Here is a 16,974-nt window from a genome sequence, read left to right as displayed (position 1 = left end):
GTTGGTTGAATGTGTTTGTGTGCGTGCGTGTGTGTGTCTATCAACTGAGAAAATATAATTATTTAGAACGGCAACGCAAAAATTAAGCGCAACCGAAAAAAATAAAAGCGGCGCTTTTTCTCGTCGCTTTTCGTAACGTAATATTAAAATAGTTAATTAAAACGCGTGTAGTTTATATAGTGCAGTAATATGGATTATCGGAATAATGCTTACGGCATTGGACAGCGGCGAGTTGTCAATGATGCGCCGTCTTTTGCGCCAATTCGCGGCAGCGGCGGCGGTGGCGGCATTGATGACAATTTTCGTAGTCCGCAGTCAATGAACTATGGTTTTAACAGCAACAACAGTAACAACAACAATGGTAACAATAGCAGTAACGATTTTAACTTTGGAAATAACAATAGTCAACGCTTTGCGAGCATGGATAGCAAATTTGGTAATATGCAGTCCAATAATTATTCTCGCTCCTCGGATAATTCTGGCTATGGAGGTGGTGGAGGACAAAACCAACAACGTTTTGGCAATCACACAAACTGCTCCAATTCATCGTCTGGCAACTTTAACGATAGCAACAACTATCGAGGACAAATGAATCAACGTTCGTTGGGTGATCAACAGCAGCAGCAACAACAACAACGTTTCAACAATATGAGCGATATTAATCGCAGCTCGTCCAGTGGCGATTATTCTTCTAGTGGCTACAGCAGTTTTCGGGGTTCGTTGCAACCACCGCCACAGCAGCCGCCACAATTGGGCAATTTGAGCCTGGGGCGTTCAATTAACGATCAGGGCTATAACAACAGCAACAACAACAATGATAGCAACAATGGCAATCAGCGTTTTTACAACAACGATCGTAACGATACATTCCGTCGCGCCGACAACTTTAGCGATAACTTTAATCGTGGCCAGGAATCGATTAATTCGTCACGTTCTGGCGGTGGCGGCAACAATTACAAATTCAACAATGATCGCAGTGAAAACTTTGGACGCCAATTAAATAATGGTGGCTCCAACAATTTTGGATATCAGAATCAGAATAATCAGAATCGTGGAGGTGGCGGCGGAGGCGGCGGCTTCGATGACAATTTCCGTGGCTCCAATTTGAATAATCACAACTTTGACAACAACAACAAAAACAATCAACAACAACAGCAGTTCTTCAACAATAAGCAGAATGGACCACGCAATGGAGACTCGGGATTCTCGAACGCTCAGAATTTCCGTGGTCAGAACAACAGCGATATGCCTATTGGTGGCCAAGCGTTGGCCGCTATCAATGAGACCGTCAATGCTTTAATGACCAATCAGTCCAACTGGCAGGTTGGCAACAATAATAACGGCTTTGGACAGGGTAATTTCAATGGCGGTGGCGGAAACTATCGCAACAATGCTGGCAACAGAAACAACAACAACAATAACATGAACAATGCTGGCAACAATCGCAACTTTAACAACGGCCCAGCTCAAACTGGCAATTGGGCTAACAATCGATCGCAGCAACAACAACAGCAGCAGCAACCCAGAAACTTCAAGCCAGTCAACAACAAGCCGCAAGGAGCTCCCGTGGCAGCTCGACAAGGAGCCGGTGGAGCCCCTGCTAAATTCCAGGGCAATAAAAACCAGAATCAACCCAAGCCGAATACTAACACCAACAAGCCGGTCGTGCAGCAGACCAACAAGAAGAACGTCAATACTAGCAACAATAACAAGCAACAACAGCCAGCTAATCAAGCTGTTGCCAAGAATGTTAACGGTGGCCAAAAGCCGCCACAACCAAAGGCTGCTGTGCCAGCCAAAGCCGCCCAAAATACTCAAGTTAAGCCCAAACAGGAGGTCAAGAAAGAAGCAGCTGTCGTCAACCCAAAAGGTGAGCTAAGGAAACTTCCGGAAAAACCGGTTCCTCATCTTCAATTTAAGGCGCTAGTAAATTTATGGCTCAGTTGAAAACAATGCGACTTCATCTATTAACTTGAGCAAATCTATCTATTACAAGGAATTAGGCTAATCTCAATTTTATACTCTCTTTTTTAGTTGCTCCAAAGCGTCCAGCACCACAGCCAGCTGCTCCGCTTACCAAAGCCGACATCAAGCGTCGCAAGCTGGCGCTGAAGCGCGGCTTTCTGCTGGGCGGCATCAAGCTGCCGTATGTGAACAGCAATCGTGTGGCGCTTCCGCAACCGGAGGATAAATCATATGCTGTCATGTTCTTCGAACAGTCACTGAACTATAGTACAAGCGGCGAGGAGTTGGACGACGACGCGGAATTCGATGGCCCCGAAGCCATACCGGAAGCAACTGATGCCGAAGGCAAGAATGCTGGACGCACGCTGGTGAAACGCATACGCAAGCGTTTGCACTTCGAATGGACCCAAGTCGAGGAGTCAAAGAAATACAAATCGTGGCCTACTTGGTGGACGGATTACAAGTGGTGTGAGAAGGCCATACAAGAGGAGTTGGAGACATTTGGCAGCGTCAATTTGAGGAACTGTTTTCTACCGGATCTACCTCGTCTGACCACCGAGCAGGTGGTGGATGTGATTGTGAAGCAGGCACACTTTGGCCTTGACAAGAATTCGGACAACTATTTCAACAACATGAAGTCGATACTTACATTAATGAATGTAACCTTTCTGGAGAACCTCAAGATGCCCAACAGCGAGAAGGTGCAGGATATGATACGCGCTGTGCCCAATGACTTCTGGTGTTACAAGATGCGCAGCATGGTCTATTTGTGGGCACAGTACCTTAAAATCTCCAAGACCTCGTCGCCGTCCACAGAAACGGGCGTCAAGGAGCTGCAGGCGATTGCCCGCGATTGGAAGAATCCATTGTTCCATTGGATGGCCAAGCAGGCCTTCGACGAACTGAAGGTAAATAAAAACTTAACTCACTTATGGAACATTATTTAATGTTTCTCTTCTATATTTACAGGCAATCAGCGAAGTGGAATGGCCCGAGCACAAGCAGCAGTATGAGGAATTGCAATCGGCAGCCCCGACATCATCTTAAATAAGTTCACAACTGCTAGTATGCATTTTTATATAGATTATAAACAACGTAACAAGAATGTAGATTGATAATAAAATTTAATGCATACACAAATTTATGCCCGACACTGTTTTTTCACTAGCCAATAAGGCATATTTTGCCGTCCAGCACTGTAATTTCAATTAGTGATTCAATTGTTAAAGCCATCAATTTAGTAGTTGCAGCTACACTATAGCTCATGCGAATTTGTTTACAAGCATCAATTTATATTATCTATTTGGATAGTTTTTTTTTAAACACAAATAATTTTATAAGTATGTGCCGCAAATGTTTTCATTCAAGATGGCTATCTACAAAACACCTTTAACGAAGGTATTCAGCATTTTTCTGATATTTGCAAGTCAGCTGCAGACAATCACGTAGATTGATAATAATCATTGTAAACTGATAAGATTTACTGCTATCCAGCGGTGTTTTCCACTTATATTTTGGGTAATTTGGAAGCACTCAAAATTTGACTATTCTGCACGAAAATTATTTTCGACTGAAATGCAGTTTTAATAAAGTTGGCAACGCTGATTCCAAAATGGAATTTCCAAGATGGTTGGCAACAGGAACTCAAAGGAGAAAATAAACCAAAAGAACTCGTTTCAAATGCAGCTTCTAGCAATTTTATTGCCAATATTATTGGGGAGTTTATGTCTTTTTTCTCATACAATTCAATAATGTATTATCCATGAAAATGTGAACAGAATTTGATTCTCATCTTTATTATGTAATAACAGCTTCTGATGTGGGAAACAAATTGAATTTTGTCCACTTTTGCACTTAGGCACCCAATTGCTTGTAGAGAATGGGCACATAATCGTCATACTCGGCCTGATAGAAATTGCCAGCAATAGGATCGCCCAAATTGTATTTCTCGGCAAACTTGGCAATCTTGAAGCCACCGCGTCCATCGCCGCTATTGTTAGGCAAACGCTTCTCGTCGAATTGCAGCTTGCACTTCTGCTCGTACACTAGGAAGACATAGCGATGCAAGCCCGTCTCTGGTGGCGGTCCAGAGCCCACATAAGCGGACAACACTTCACCATTGCTGATATCGTTGCCGGGAATGTTGCCGACCAGCCAGTGATGCCATTCACGGAACTGGGGATCCTTGCGACTGGGTGCATCCGGATCGGTCATGCACAGGGTGTAGAGTTTCGAGGAATCAGCCTTCCAGGTAACACAGGGTTGACTCTTCACTTGGGTGGGAGTTAAAACCATTCCTGGCTCCACAACAATGCGGCCAACATATTCCACACTTGCTGTTTGCTGAGGGGCCTTAGCAATGACATCGGGCACCACACAATGTTCCTCCATGCTGCACCTAATTGGAAGTTTAACTGACAAGCGACGTAGCGAAATGTTAATTGGCAATGCCCAGAGCAATATGGCGCGTTTGTTCTTTGCACTTGATGTTGCTGCAGTTCTAATGGCGGCCGGCGAATGGCAACAATTGACAGCTGCTGTCATTGTGGTAGCCCTAAGAAATTGATTTAATGGCGAGTACAAGGAACGTTTAAACACATCGCGCAAAGGTCCCAAGCGTACAGCATTCATTTTTAAAACGTAATCTTTTCAAATTTATCCGAAACAATCTGTTTTTACTTGTATTTAGATAATCTTTCGCGCTTATTTAATATTCGAGACTTTTTGGTATCCCTGCCATTCACACGAAATCAGGTTTGTTTTCGCTTTCGACCAGAGTTACGAATTATTCGTTTGAAAATTGAATAATTGAAGTCGCACAATCAATTTGGGATTAAAAATAATTTTAAAATATGAAAAAATAGATGACAGAGTTCAACAAACAGTTTGGAAAAATTTTGTTAATGTTGTGACAGATTCGATTGTTTTATCGTTATTACTAAAAACCAGAGTTGTTTTTAATTTTTGAAAATGTGGCGCGCAACCAATTAGATTAAAGCTCTTGATTTTGATGTTTAGATGAAGTACTGCGCTAAAAAAACCTAAAGCTGCAATTTGTCTCCATAATTATTGTGACTATTTGGTAAATTGTGATGTTACTATGGAAACAAAGGTAACCTTTGCAGACTTTCACATGACGGTTTAAGAAGCATCACAGAGTCAATTGCATTACTGATCTAAAAGGATGGTATAAATAAAGATAAATATAAGAGTATAAGAATTCGTCACTTTTGCAGACTAACATATAATTACATTTATATATGTACAATTTTTGCATCGTTTTTAAAAAAAGAATCGTAGAACTAGGGCTTAATTTAACGAATGTCTGGTTAACAAAGATGAAGGAACAATGAATGATATCTATCATGATATGCTTGCGTGTATAAGTCAGGGAGAAGAAACACGCACTTTTTGGATTGTTCGTTGCTAATGAACGGGATTCAAGTTTGCGCCAAGGGAAACAACTAAACTTGATAACGTTGCTTATGTCATGCCTTGCGGAAGACATCGCTTGATCCATATGAGAAGCGACGCTCCTTTAGATTTGTGCTGACCAGCACTTCCTCATCGAACTGTGAAACCCGTTGCATTTTGGGACGCATCAATCCGCGCACGTCGCTTAGCGTTATGTCAATATCCTTGAAAGCATTGAGCATAAATACTGCCGTTATAACAGTCAAAAATCCGCAGACATCGCCAAGGATATTCTCGAATTTCATGTGCGTAAACTCCTTCAGCAAAATGGCCGATGCCGTGATAACAAGCGTCGTAAACATCACATAATAAACAGGCGTCACAATGCTAGTGTTGAAAATGTCAAGAGCTTTGTTCAAATAATTCATCTGGATGGCAATAAAGGTGACGGTAACCACAATGAGGAACCATGGCATCCATGTGCCAAACACATTCGATCCACTGGCAATCGTACTCCGAATAGCCAGGCCCAAAGCTTTGCAGGACATAACAGTCAATGAACCGATGCCAGAGCACAAGAAGATGTAGACACAAACGTTCGTATGTCCATGACGCGGTGCCACAAAGCACGCCACAAATGCACTGGAGCCAAAGATGCAGATGACATAGAGTATAAAAACAGGATCCTGCAACATTTCGAAGAGCACTTGTAGATCCTCGATTTCCTTCTCCTTGGGCGAGTGTATCACAATAATTGTTGATCCAATGATGCACAGAAAGCAGCCAATTTTGCCCAAAAGATTGAGTTTCTCATTGAGAAATCTAGAAGCCATCACAGCCGAGATGATTACACTCAAGGCGCCTAACGGCGTCACAAGTGAAGCTGGCGCAAAAGCGTAGGCAGCGAAATTAGCCGCCTCGCCGAGTCCCACTGTAGGTACAAAAAAACATGAGTCATTCTATGCAAATGTTAATGACATCAACTTACTTGTCAACAGTCCCGCCCACCAGATCCATTCGCGCAAATAACCAAATCCTCCAGCTGCCGCACGCACCTCTCCCAGGCGGTTGAGACGTAACAGGGCCTTCTTTTTTTATGATAAAGCTGGAGCCGATGAAGAAACATGAGGAGACTGCCAGGCCAACGCCAATGTAATAATCGGTGCTGGAGTAGGGTTCCGTTAACGAAGCGGTTGCATCAGAGACGGTGGAGGAGGATGAGGATGAGGCGGCGGCAGCGGCATTATTGGCAACTTGGCCCGCCTGCAGCAGTAATGAGGTTTCACTATTCATTTGAACGTACCGACCACAACTCTAGAAGAGAATTATAAACACACAAATGCACACATAAACAATCGAATACTCCCAACACACACGCACACACACTTATGCAGTTCTAATCAGCTGAAACAGGTTCGCTGTCTGTATGACTCACACGCAAGACAAAGTCTTCCTCTTAAGTGTTTAATCACACAGACGTGAGTTCTCTGCTTCGCACTTGTGATCTTTCGCTGTAGTTATCTTAATAGCATATACTTAACATAATAAACTTACTTATCTTTTCTGCAGCGCCCTTCGACTAACTTTGTTTGCGCCCCGTTTGCTGTTATTGTTTTGTGCTAGCGTTGTGCAATGTGGCCGCAAGTGTAATTCATCAATATACTAAAGCCGCTAAAAATACCATAATTGGTCACACTGCTTAGTTAGTGCCACTGCACAGTTGCTTCGATATTTATCAAACCATCATAGCTATCGAATTCACGACCTGAATGGCGGAAATATGTTGTGTAGAAAAGATCGTTACTTTATTTTTATTTACGCTACGGTTTGAGATTTGTTGGAGCACATTTTTAGGAACAGAACGACCAGCAAATAAATGGCCGACATAATTAGAAAATAGCTGCCATACACAATGTACTGATCTCTGGGTGGCAAACCAAAGCCCGTATCTGAAATGTAAGTAAACAAATGGTCATTTTGAATGTTTGCAAGTAAAATAATATATGGCAACTTACCTGCAACCACAACTACTGTGAGGATGGTCTGCAGAATTAGCGCGGCTAGCGTATTGATGCCGAAGACCAGGCCAAAACTATCGTCCACCAAATTCTCGGCCACAATTGCCGCCGCAATGGTGACAATAAAATAAAACACCGAGCAAAATGCAATATATACGGCATACGACACCCAGACATTGTTGCACAGAGCCGCCAGCAGCAACAGCGCGCCCAAAGCGATGCCACAAATCGAATTGATGAGCATATAACGATTCCGGTGATTATTACTCTTCAACAGTCCAGCAACGATGGCACCAACTGCTCCCAGAAGTGTGGCAATCGCTTCAGTGCCTCCGTTGTAATTGCTCTGATTGTTGGGCGCCTGATCCTTCCACAGGAACTGTATGTAAGTGATGACTTGCACTTGGGCGCAGATGGCCAGGGACCACCAAATGCTCCACATCAGCACAATGGGATTTGTGTAGGAAGACACCAAATGATACCAAAGCAAACGTCCAGCGTTTCGCAATGAGAACTTGGGTGTCTCTTCCTGGCCAGCAATCGCCGGTGGCTTGGTGGTCTCCTTGTCCACGGCATAAAAGTAGAAACTTCGCGGAACTTTGGGCAACAGCAGCGAGATCGGCAACGAGATGATTTGCGTGGCCAGCGAGATGAAGTGCAGCTCCCGGAAGCTCATCGACTCGGTGGAGACGAGTACTTGAGCCAAGACGCCACCCAGGAATTTGCCAGACAAGATGGCAGCACGTGTATGACCGGTGACGACTTGATAGTGCTCTCTGTCGACCTTGGCATAGATGTAGGTGTAATAGGCCACCTCGGAGGCCATGAACGTGCCATAGAACACCTGTGCAATCTGTAGATTCAGCAGCGAGCGTGTCCACAGGAGCATGACGAACAACACGATGCCGGTGATGGCGGAGAGTATGATGATGGGCTTGTAGCGCAGCAAATCCGTTACCAGAAACACAATCACCAGCTGGGCGAGCACGGAATACGTCCCAAATGGATAGACCTCTTGCTGGACTTGCTCCGATGTTAGATTACGCCAGTCACCGGCAAGGTATTCGGTGACATACGACTCCGAGGGACGCATCTCACGAAAGAAGCCGAACATGCACAGCAGCAGCGAGATCTTGAGCCAGTTGTCCATATTTGTGGTTGCAAAAAGTGCAGCTTATCTTAATTAGAGACGCAAACCAAACCGAAATGGCTGTGATTGTTGTTTTGCTAAGTAAAGCAAAGCAAAGCAGAGCGTCCGCTGTGTCTGGTGTCGTAATCGCAACAAGCGCCTGACATCAACTGCTATCCAATCCAATCAGACTCAACATGCCACGCACTTGCTCTCCGTCGAAACCTGAAGCACACACTGAACACTTGTTGCTTTCTCTCTCGAAGGGCTTGTAAATTGCCCAGCTAAGCAATAAACGTCTCTTCTACTAACTTATAAAAAACACATTTCAGATAAATACACACATGTATGTACATATGTTTCTACACACACAGACACAAAAAATCACAAAACAATGTTGTCACTATACCCTGTAAATAATTAATTGATCTTACGTACACGACGTTTCGATTGATCTCGTGCCGCAGAATCTATATTTATCAATTTATATTTAACTCTATTGTATATATAGCGAAAATGTTTGCATGTTTTATTGGCAATTAGTTGAACGATTTGCAAAATGTATTTGAACTTGTAAAATACAATTGATTTAATTGTTTAATGCGAATTAAGCCAGGGTAGCATAACAATAATGTAAAATAAACGGAATTTTAAAATTGCTGACGAAGTTATTCTATGTTATAACTTTAGTTTATCTGTATTTATCGGCTATTGGATATTTCGGATAATTTTAAAAAGGTATTTGAACTTGATTTTTAAGTATAATACATTTTAAATGTGGCTTATGAATTTAGTAAATTGGAATTTGAATACTAACATTTTAATGTGAAAAGAAAAGAGTAGCTATTAAAATTATAATGTATCAAAAATATCAGTTATTATGAAAATTCATAAATTTGGTATCCCAGTTAAAACTGATTTTTACGATGATCCTAATCGAATTATTAAATATGATGATACTTTAAGATACTTTCCTTCACTTAACTTCCTAAATCTGTAGGCATTCCACAGAATGTAGGGTATTCCGCAATCGTTCAATCTAAACACGTCAATCTATTAGATTTCTACACTCTTAATTTAAAGAAATCAATGTGACATTCATTGATTGAACAATTCTAATCGCCAGTCGAGACTATCGCCAACTATATGCAATATGGGACGTAGTCTTTGGCAGCTAGTGGCAGATTTATAGTGACAGATAATAAGACTGTTTACTGATTAATATTGGCTTTGTAATTATGTTCGCTAGATTATCTTATCGCAATTGATTGTCTGTTGATTTCTGACGTACATAATGAATAGAGAGAGATATAAGCATGATATACTATGCTGGAACTAATTGATCAGTCCACATTTCCGCGAGCCTGCTGTACTCTCAACTTTGAATCACGGGCATAATTGGACTTATCAGCGCTCTGCACTCTTTCAAATTTCCCAAATATAATCATAAGTCTATTTTTGGGCTGCAAAACAAATCAAATGTTTATTAGCTACTTTTTCATATAGTCCTGATAAAGACGCAACAGTTCGGGACTTGTGCGTGGTTGCACCATTTGCAGCGCTGTCTCAAAGTGTTGCCACCGCACGTGTTCTGCCTCGAAGCTCTGCTCCAATGCGCTTAGTGCTGCCTCATGGCAAACGGCTTGAATCTCGGCACCCGAATAGCCCTCGGTTAGCTCCACCAGTTTGTCCACTTCCACATCTGCAGCCAACGGCATCTGACGCAACTTGATCTTAAGTATTTCACGCCTTGCATCCGCTTCCGGCAATCCCACGTAGCAGACACGATCAATGCGTCCAGGACGAAGCAGCGCCTTGTCTATCATATCTGGACGATTGGTTGCGGCCACAATGGTCACATTCTGCAGCGTCTCAACGCCATCCAACTCCGTCAGCAGTTGCGTGAGCACGCGTTCCTTGACCGACGAACCACTTCCAGAGGATCCCTCGGAGCGTTCTCCGCCAATGGCATCGATCTCATCGAAGAATACAATAGCTGGAGCCACTTGACGTGCCTTGCGAAACACTTCACGCACTGCACGTTCCGATTCACCCACCCACATGGAGAACAGCTCGGGTCCCTTGATGGATAAAAAGTTGAGTTTACTCTCCGTGGCCAGCGCCTTGGCAATCATGGTTTTGGAGCAGCCTGGTGGACCAAACATGAGCACGCCTCGTGGAGGTTTAATGCCTAAACGCTTGAACTTTTCCGCATGCAGCAGCGGCCATTCAATGGCTTGTTGTAGGGTCAATCTAAGTGCTGCCTGGCCTCCAATATCAGACCACAACACGTTGGGATTCTCGATTAACACCTCTCGCATAGCGGAGGGCTTGACGTGTGTTAGAGCTGATTGCAGATCGCGTAGTTCCAACGGACGTGTGTCTTCTTTGAGGGCTGTTAGTGTGGCTGCATAAACTAAATTGGCCAGATCAGCTCCCACATAACCATGGGTTATGCTGGCAATCTGCTCCATTTCCTCCACGCTCAGCTTGTGCTTCACCGACTGCAGCAGGCATTGTAATATTTCACGACGGGATTGCGGTGTTGGTGCACCCAATTCCAGCTCACAGTCCAGGCGTCCAGCGCGTCTTATACTCGGATGCAGTGCCTCGATTTGAGAGCTGGTGGCCAGTAGAAAAGTGCGTTGAGCCTCCTTGCGATTACTGCTACTTAGCTGATCGAGCAGTGCCATAAACGCCAACGAAACGCGCTTCACTAGATCACTGTTTTCTTGCTTGGGACACAGCGTCTGCACATCCTCCAGGAGCATCAATGTGGCGCGTGGATAATGCGAATAGGCACGCTCAAAGCATGCGCTCAGCTTTTGCTCTGTTTCGCCCAAAAATTTACTGTAGACTTCACCGCTATTGATGCGTATAATTTGCACTTGCGGGTCACGTTCCTGGGCAGCGGCGCACATGGCCTCCAGGACCAGGGATTTGCCACAGCCGCTGGCGCCGTAGAGCAGCAAACCACGCGACACTTTGACGCCTGCAAATTATAGGATTTATTTAGATATATGTATAAAATAAACGTTATATTAGAATTTTAAAAAGTACACTTCTGTATGCCTATTCTTGTATCTGCTCTTTGCTCACCTGCTGGCAAAGGCTTATAGCCCAGGGCATAGTCCATGCTCTCCTCCACCAACTGAAGCTGTTTCGTCAAGCCGCCAATCTTTGCTTTGGTAATGCGTTGCTCCGGCTGAGTTTCTTGAACCACTGGCTTGCTTAGCAGCTCCACTCTGGTCACATTTGTAATCTGCACAAACTGCTGAGACTTATCCAGGCTCAGGCGTGACAAGGCATCCTCTAGAGCTTGCTCTTCAATGCCTTGCCAGCTGTCCAAGCTGAATGAGAGTTGCTTGTTGAAGAAGTTCAAGTGAATAACGCTGCCTTGGCTATAAATTTGATTGACAATCTCGCGCTTAACCACAGCGGCCACATCAGGCAGCTGCTCGGGCTCTAGCTTAGCTTCGCTTTCGTCAAGTTGCCTCAAATTGATGCACGCTGCAGCAACGAGTTGACTGCTGTCCAGCGCTGAGATGCGCAGCGATTTGCCACGTAGCGATGTCCAGTTCTGTTTGTAGTCTATACAGAATCAGTGAGCAAGTAGTTATAAATGAAAATCATTAGCTTACCTGCTGCTGTAGCAAAAACTGTAGTCAGGAACTGTTCTGGAACCGGCCAAACAATGCGCACCAAAGGCGCCACTTCTGTGCCGTCCACTGCTGCTGCTCTAATCACCACGTGTTGGCCTATATGGAATTCGGCCAGCTTAATAGCTCCTTCCGATATAAAAATCAGCATATTGGCATATTTGGCTGGTAGTTCTTTCAGAGATTCCACCTCAAAGTTCTTTTGCAGCAGACTTGCAGTATAGAGTACGCCATTACGTACAAATTCTGCGTCCGCTTCCACTTTCTGCACTTCATCGCCAATGGGACAGATGCGGTCGTGTGTATCGCGAGATTTGGTCGTAATGTGCACGTTACATTTTTCGCAATGATACCAAGTTGCTTGGTTTTTCTTGTTGCTCGATTTAGGCGGCATGGCGGCACATCGAATCACGTTTTGTTTACATTTTCGCCAATCAGCTGAGAACGTATGCGAGATAGGTGAATGGCAAAAGTAGCAAACAAAGTTATCGATAATAAAATGCGTTACAGCAACGAAAATTTGATTATAAAAAATTTAAACACTTATTTATACATAAAAATAACGAAAGCTAAAGTAAATCGGTTTTTAGTTACAAATAAGCTAATAGCGCGTGTTTCCGCGAATTGTTAACGAAATTAGCAATAAGCTACCAATACAACTTCGAAGTTAAGTATTTTCCGTTAAAACTAGCAATTTTCCAATTAATTTATACACACATTTTATTTGTACATTAAAAACAGCGAAAGGAGCTCATTGTAAAAGTAAATCGGTTTCGGAAGCATTTGCCGACATCAGGTCACGTTCTAAGCTCGTGGTGGCATTTGCCTGATTAAGAAACAGATCAAAATCGTAGCCATCGTTTTGTGCGGAAATCGAATCCTTTTGATTGCTAATTGTCTGCGGATTTGACAACAAATCAATGTCGTGTAATCCCAGCTCCTTGAGCAGCGTTTCATTTTCGTTGCAACTCGACTCAGTGGTATTTGCAACCGTCTCCTTGGTCGCCACATTGATAATGGGCGCTGGCTGCTCCACTGCATCAATGCCATAGACAACTTTTGTTTGGCGTGCGCTGTCCATGGCCTGAATCTCATCATCGTCCAGCTCCTGTGGTTTAAGTGTGCTGGACTTATACTGAAAATCGGTCTCCTTAAAGTCCACTTCAATGGGAAACAGCGGCGGCAACGATTCCAGTCGCTCCACCAAACTACGATGCAGTTCCGCCAAACTTTCGAGCAGGCTGCGCAGCTGTTTGTTCAGATCCATGGCATGCTTGCATTCCAGCAGTTCCATCTTCTCCAGTACATCGGTGCGCAGTTTGGCAAACTTGGAGCGTGCATCTTGCCGGCAGCGCAGGATCAAACGATACTCATAGTTGCCCGTCTCGACGCGATAGAGCGGCTCCTGTAGCGCTGCAAAGCCATGTTCCTCGTCATCCATTTCCTTGACCTTCAGACAATACGAGAGATATGTAAACTTGGCATCCGCATAGCGACGCACCGTTAACTTCGTGTCCGGAATGGCTTTATTCAGATAAGTGCCTAGATCAGCAAGCACTGGTTTAATCTGCTTGATTATGGTTAATCCATCTTTTTCCAGCGAGCGATGGAATTCGCCAAAAGTGCGAAACGCTTCGGAGGCGCGTTGCTGCGGTTCGTGTGCCGAGATCTGTGTGAAGCAATCCCCAAAAGATTTGTACGTCTGCAGCAGATCATAGTAAGCTTTCAGCATGCGACGCGCATGCTCCACGAGACCTTTGTACATCAACTCGGTGCCCTCCAGCTCCTCCAGTCGCTTGACCAGCGAATCATTGCACAATATGGCACGAGACAGACCCAAAGTATCTGCTGTGTTGCTTGACAAATTGTCCACAATGCGATGCTTCAGTTTCTTCAATATGATGTCAAGTGTTTTGCCCTGCTCTGGATCTGCGTGCAGTTTGTTATAGTGTATGGTCACCTCATCGGTGGCAGTCTGTATCATTTTGGCCACCTCGACTTTGGTTTTTCCCTTGACGCTGGCTGAGTTGACGGCCAGCAGCTCATCGCCAGACTGCAGAGAACCTTCGCGTGCCGCAGGAGTTCCATCAAAGACCTGCAAAATCAAATGGAAACTGAGTAAGCTACATTTTAAAATTGTAAATAGTCATTGTATACAACTCTTTTCAGATACAACAAAATTAGAAAATTATTAAAATTTTGAAAAAAAAAGGTTTAAGGTTTTAAAGCTGTGTCATGACTGTGCTGCAATGGGCCATGGGCTTTAAAGGCTGCGGATTGAAGCCACAGAAGCCTGCCAATAATAAAGCCAAAGATCTGGCAGGCTGCGAGCGGCTGGGCCAACGACTGGGCTCCATTATGCTGGAGAATCATTCAAATGAGCTGCTCTTGCGTCAACAGGCGGGTTTGGACAATAGAAAGAAGGTGCAAACACGTCGTCGAGTCGCTGCGCCAAAAGTCTACAAGTTTCAGCAGAAATACGAGCGCAATCGAAAGCAAAAGCAGCGACAGATCAGCGAGGAACAGGAAAAGTTGCGCCAGTTTCATAGTCATCCAGTGCCGAACTTCAATCAGCTGCACAAACGCTGGGAGCATCGCAATCGAGTGCGTCAAATGGTCTCGCAACACAAGGTGACCACAGCGCAGACGCCTTTGACGCTCGTCACCTCTGCGGAGGCGCGCAAGAAACGTGAGCAAAAAATGCAGCGAACATTGCAGAAGCAGCAGAGCTTGCATCAGCGTCCCAAGCTGACATCGGCATCTTTGGACTCTTGGCGCAAGCCACCGTTTCGACCACGCATTCAGCCTAGTTTCATCAAGGTGCAGCCGTTTCATCTGCTGTCCGAGGAACGTGGCAAGCGTCGCAAAGCCTACGATGAACGCAGCAGATACGACCAGCAATTGCGCTATCGGAAACAGGCTGAAGAATGGGCGAAACGCTGGCGCGAAGAGTATTTGATACTGCGCAATCAAACAAACTTCAAGGCACGTCCCAATCCTTGCCAATCAGGGCATATGTTTAGAAAAGCAGTTAAATCTTAAAAAATAGTATACATAATACCTGTACTATATAGAGACATGGACACATGGGCGCTCCTCCTCCGATGCTGATGCCAATCAAGTTGCTCTGATCCTTGGTGATGACAACCGCATTCGTGGTCACAGTCATGCCCCTAATTTGCATAGAGATCAAAATTAAAAGTTTAATTCGATGATTTGCATACATAATATTACAATTGTCTAGACCTAATTTGGAGCATTGATATAACGGGGTAGTAAGCGTGCTATACTCACATCCAAAGTGCAAATTTCTAAATAGCTATCTTATTAATTATATTTTAATTAATTTTAGTTCTGCATTTTGGATAATATCATAAGATTGCGCCAACTCATTAGTTCGATTGCAATAAAGTTAAATATTTATATACAAATTGAAAAAAAGTACTTTTCTTTTTTTTATAATATCAAAGAGACTAGCTGCAGTTCTAGTTTATTGTATTGTTTTTTAAATTGCCTTATAATAGTAGTCAAATGTCTATAGTATAAAATAGTATTATACATATATATTATAAAAATTAAAGATATATTTTTGTTCGCTCACGCAATTGTCTATAGTACTCTGTATATTACAAAAATTAGATTCTATTAATATTTTCTCACGCAATTGGCTATTACAAATAATATTTACTAAACTATTATTTAATGACCAGCTGGCGCCATCTATTGCTCATATATTAGGCAGGGTTTCAGGGGCAAAAGGAAACTGCATATTTTATTCTCAGTAAATTAAAATTAAACAAAGTCTACACAAAAAATAACGCACAATATAAATCGCAAATTTGGTGATTACAATACAAAATAAGAAATTCGTGTAGCACATGTTAAATGTTTTTTTTTCGTATTAAGAGCCTTAAAGTTAATGAACCCATTTAAGCTAATGTTACTTCTATGTTTACGTTAATAATGATTAGCTTCTCTCAGTCTCCGGTCTATGTTGGTAGTTTTTGAGAGACACTACAGTTTACAAGAATTACGTATGTATATATCGAGCTATCTGCGTATTTGACTTACAACCGATCTAACTCATATTTCTGTCTATGCATCTGTCCATATCTCTCAGTTGCCAGATCGAAGCCAGTGCACAGCACTGCAGTTTCGCTTTCAGCCCGCCAGGTGTCGTGTGAGGACTTCGCAGTCACAGCTGTTTCCGCATTGCATTTTGCACTTTTAACAAATTGATGTGAAGTCAAATATGTCAACAAATACGCCTACTTTGACCATAGTACTTACACCTCAAAGTCAGCCGTGCAATTTTCATCTAATTGGATGAGCACCGGATCAGCAGTTGTTTCACTAGGAGGCCTGACTCTAACAATGTTTGCGCCAAAATACAAAGTGTACAATATGTTGACCCCAATAATTATTGATTTTTTTTAAGAACACCCGGTTGCAAAAATAATTATATTGTACAGAGCGCTCAACAAGATTTGTAATTTAATAAATACATATGTTTGAAGAGGCAGTTTACTCACATTTTATCCTCGTAGAAAAAGTCATCATCGTCCGTCAACATTTTAGCAGTTTTTTAAATTATTTTACTTTTAAACCAGGCCAATTCAGAGGAAAAAAGAAACTTCGATGGCATCAATCAATTATCGCGTTTAGCTAACAAACTTCGTTGTTTTTTGTAGCCACCGAAATAATTTATCAATTCATTTATATTAAATAAATAAATTCTTCTTTTAGGCGAACTCCTTTTCTTCGTTTATTAAAAAAACAAACGAGCTTT

At 43.1% G+C, this 16,974-nt stretch overlaps 7 protein-coding genes across 8 annotated transcripts; 2 read left to right on the top strand and 5 right to left on the bottom strand.

The window, feature by feature from the left end:
• Positions 1–22: 22 nt before the first annotated feature.
• LOC133835224 (GATA zinc finger domain-containing protein 14) lies at positions 23–3,105 on the top strand. The gene is made up of 3 exons (XM_062265171.1): positions 23–1,870; positions 2,035–2,873; positions 2,935–3,105. The coding sequence occupies exons 1-3, from the start codon at positions 190–192 to the stop codon at positions 3,010–3,012; spliced, it is 2,598 nt and encodes an 865-aa protein (XP_062121155.1). The 5' UTR covers positions 23–189; the 3' UTR covers positions 3,013–3,105.
• A 531-nt stretch (positions 3,106–3,636) lies between these two features.
• Positions 3,637–4,789, bottom strand: LOC133835235 (protein D3). Its single transcript, XM_062265184.1, has one exon. It carries the CDS (start codon positions 4,594–4,596, stop codon positions 3,820–3,822), a length of 777 nt encoding a protein of 258 aa, XP_062121168.1. The 5' UTR covers positions 4,597–4,789; the 3' UTR covers positions 3,637–3,819.
• Positions 4,790–4,802: 13 nt separating this feature from the next.
• LOC133835231 (magnesium transporter NIPA2) lies at positions 4,803–7,065 on the bottom strand. Its single transcript, XM_062265180.1, is given in 4 exon segments — positions 4,803–6,310; positions 6,368–6,473; positions 6,475–6,693; positions 6,934–7,065. Coding segments are annotated over 3 exon segments (1,161 nt in total). The 5' UTR covers positions 6,673–6,693; positions 6,934–7,065; the 3' UTR covers positions 4,803–5,453.
• Positions 7,066–7,160: 95 nt separating this feature from the next.
• Positions 7,161–8,939, bottom strand: LOC133835230 (thiamine transporter 2). The gene is made up of 2 exons (XM_062265179.1): positions 7,395–8,939; positions 7,161–7,328 (listed from the first exon to the last, which is right to left on the bottom strand). Exons 1-2 carry the CDS (start codon positions 8,545–8,547, stop codon positions 7,195–7,197), a joined length of 1,287 nt encoding a protein of 428 aa, XP_062121163.1. The 5' UTR covers positions 8,548–8,939; the 3' UTR covers positions 7,161–7,194.
• A 1,042-nt stretch (positions 8,940–9,981) lies between these two features.
• LOC133835225 (ATPase family gene 2 protein homolog A) lies at positions 9,982–12,669 on the bottom strand. Its single transcript, XM_062265172.1, has 3 exons — positions 12,168–12,669; positions 11,626–12,117; positions 9,982–11,518 (listed from the first exon to the last, which is right to left on the bottom strand). The coding sequence occupies exons 1-3, from the start codon at positions 12,577–12,579 to the stop codon at positions 10,017–10,019; spliced, it is 2,406 nt and encodes an 801-aa protein (XP_062121156.1). The 5' UTR covers positions 12,580–12,669; the 3' UTR covers positions 9,982–10,016.
• Positions 12,670–12,887: 218 nt separating this feature from the next.
• On the bottom strand, positions 12,888–16,856 carry LOC133835227 (PRKCA-binding protein). 2 transcript variants are annotated; one of them, XM_062265174.1, is made up of 5 exons: positions 16,718–16,809; positions 16,476–16,553; positions 16,257–16,409; positions 15,247–15,358; positions 12,888–14,280 (listed from the first exon to the last, which is right to left on the bottom strand). In XM_062265174.1, exons 1-5 carry the CDS (start codon positions 16,756–16,758, stop codon positions 12,937–12,939), a joined length of 1,728 nt encoding a protein of 575 aa, XP_062121158.1. In that variant the 5' UTR covers positions 16,759–16,809; the 3' UTR covers positions 12,888–12,936. The 2 variants fall into 2 exon arrangements, with proteins under 2 accessions (XP_062121158.1, XP_062121159.1); XM_062265175.1 differs by lacking the exons at positions 16,257–16,409; positions 16,476–16,553 and having other exon boundaries at positions 16,718–16,856.
• On the top strand, positions 14,334–15,617 carry LOC133835234 (trichohyalin). The gene has a single exon (XM_062265183.1). It carries the CDS (start codon positions 14,421–14,423, stop codon positions 15,225–15,227), a length of 807 nt encoding a protein of 268 aa, XP_062121167.1. The 5' UTR covers positions 14,334–14,420; the 3' UTR covers positions 15,228–15,617.
• Positions 16,857–16,974: the final 118 nt, after the last annotated feature.

Source organism: Drosophila sulfurigaster, chromosome 2L, assembly GCF_023558435.1.
Source record: "Drosophila sulfurigaster albostrigata strain 15112-1811.04 chromosome 2L, ASM2355843v2, whole genome shotgun sequence".
NCBI classification, from domain to species: Eukaryota; Metazoa; Arthropoda; class Insecta; order Diptera; family Drosophilidae; genus Drosophila; species Drosophila sulfurigaster.
This window is presented reverse-complemented; position numbering and strand designations above follow the sequence as displayed.

What these genes read in the sequence shown, in the direction of transcription:
- LOC133835224 (XM_062265171.1), top strand. Translation starts at nt 190, where the DNA reads ATGGATTATCGGAATAATGCTTACGGCATTGGACAGCGGCGAGTTGTC. An exon ending in AGCTGTCGTCAACCCAAAAG is followed by an intron (nt 1,871 to 2,034) that starts GTGAGCTAAGGA and finishes TCTCTTTTTTAG; the next exon opens with TTGCTCCAAAGCGTCCAGCA. An exon ending in AGGCCTTCGACGAACTGAAG is followed by an intron (nt 2,874 to 2,934) that starts GTAAATAAAAAC and finishes CTATATTTACAG; the next exon opens with GCAATCAGCGAAGTGGAATG.
- LOC133835235 (XM_062265184.1), bottom strand. Translation starts at nt 4,596, where the DNA reads ATGAATGCTGTACGCTTGGGACCTTTGCGCGATGTGTTTAAACGTTCC.
- LOC133835230 (XM_062265179.1), bottom strand. Translation starts at nt 8,547, where the DNA reads ATGGACAACTGGCTCAAGATCTCGCTGCTGCTGTGCATGTTCGGCTTC. An exon ending in CACAGTAGTTGTGGTTGCAG is followed by an intron (nt 7,329 to 7,394) that starts GTAAGTTGCCAT and finishes CTTACATTTCAG; the next exon opens with ATACGGGCTTTGGTTTGCCA.
- LOC133835225 (XM_062265172.1), bottom strand. Translation starts at nt 12,579, where the DNA reads ATGCCGCCTAAATCGAGCAACAAGAAAAACCAAGCAACTTGGTATCAT. An exon ending in AGTTTTTGCTACAGCAGCAG is followed by an intron (nt 12,118 to 12,167) that starts GTAAGCTAATGA and finishes GATTCTGTATAG; the next exon opens with ACTACAAACAGAACTGGACA. An exon ending in CTATAAGCCTTTGCCAGCAG is followed by an intron (nt 11,519 to 11,625) that starts GTGAGCAAAGAG and finishes TATAATTTGCAG; the next exon opens with GCGTCAAAGTGTCGCGTGGT.
- LOC133835234 (XM_062265183.1), top strand. Translation starts at nt 14,421, where the DNA reads ATGACTGTGCTGCAATGGGCCATGGGCTTTAAAGGCTGCGGATTGAAG.
- LOC133835227 (XM_062265174.1), bottom strand. Translation starts at nt 16,758, where the DNA reads ATGTTGACGGACGATGATGACTTTTTCTACGAGGATAAAAT. An exon ending in AAATATGAGTTAGATCGGTT is followed by an intron (nt 15,359 to 16,256) that starts GTAAGTCAAATA and finishes TATGCAAATTAG; the next exon opens with GGGCATGACTGTGACCACGA. An exon ending in CATGTCTCTATATAGTACAG is followed by an intron (nt 14,281 to 15,246) that starts GTATTATGTATA and finishes TTGATTTTGCAG; the next exon opens with GTCTTTGATGGAACTCCTGC.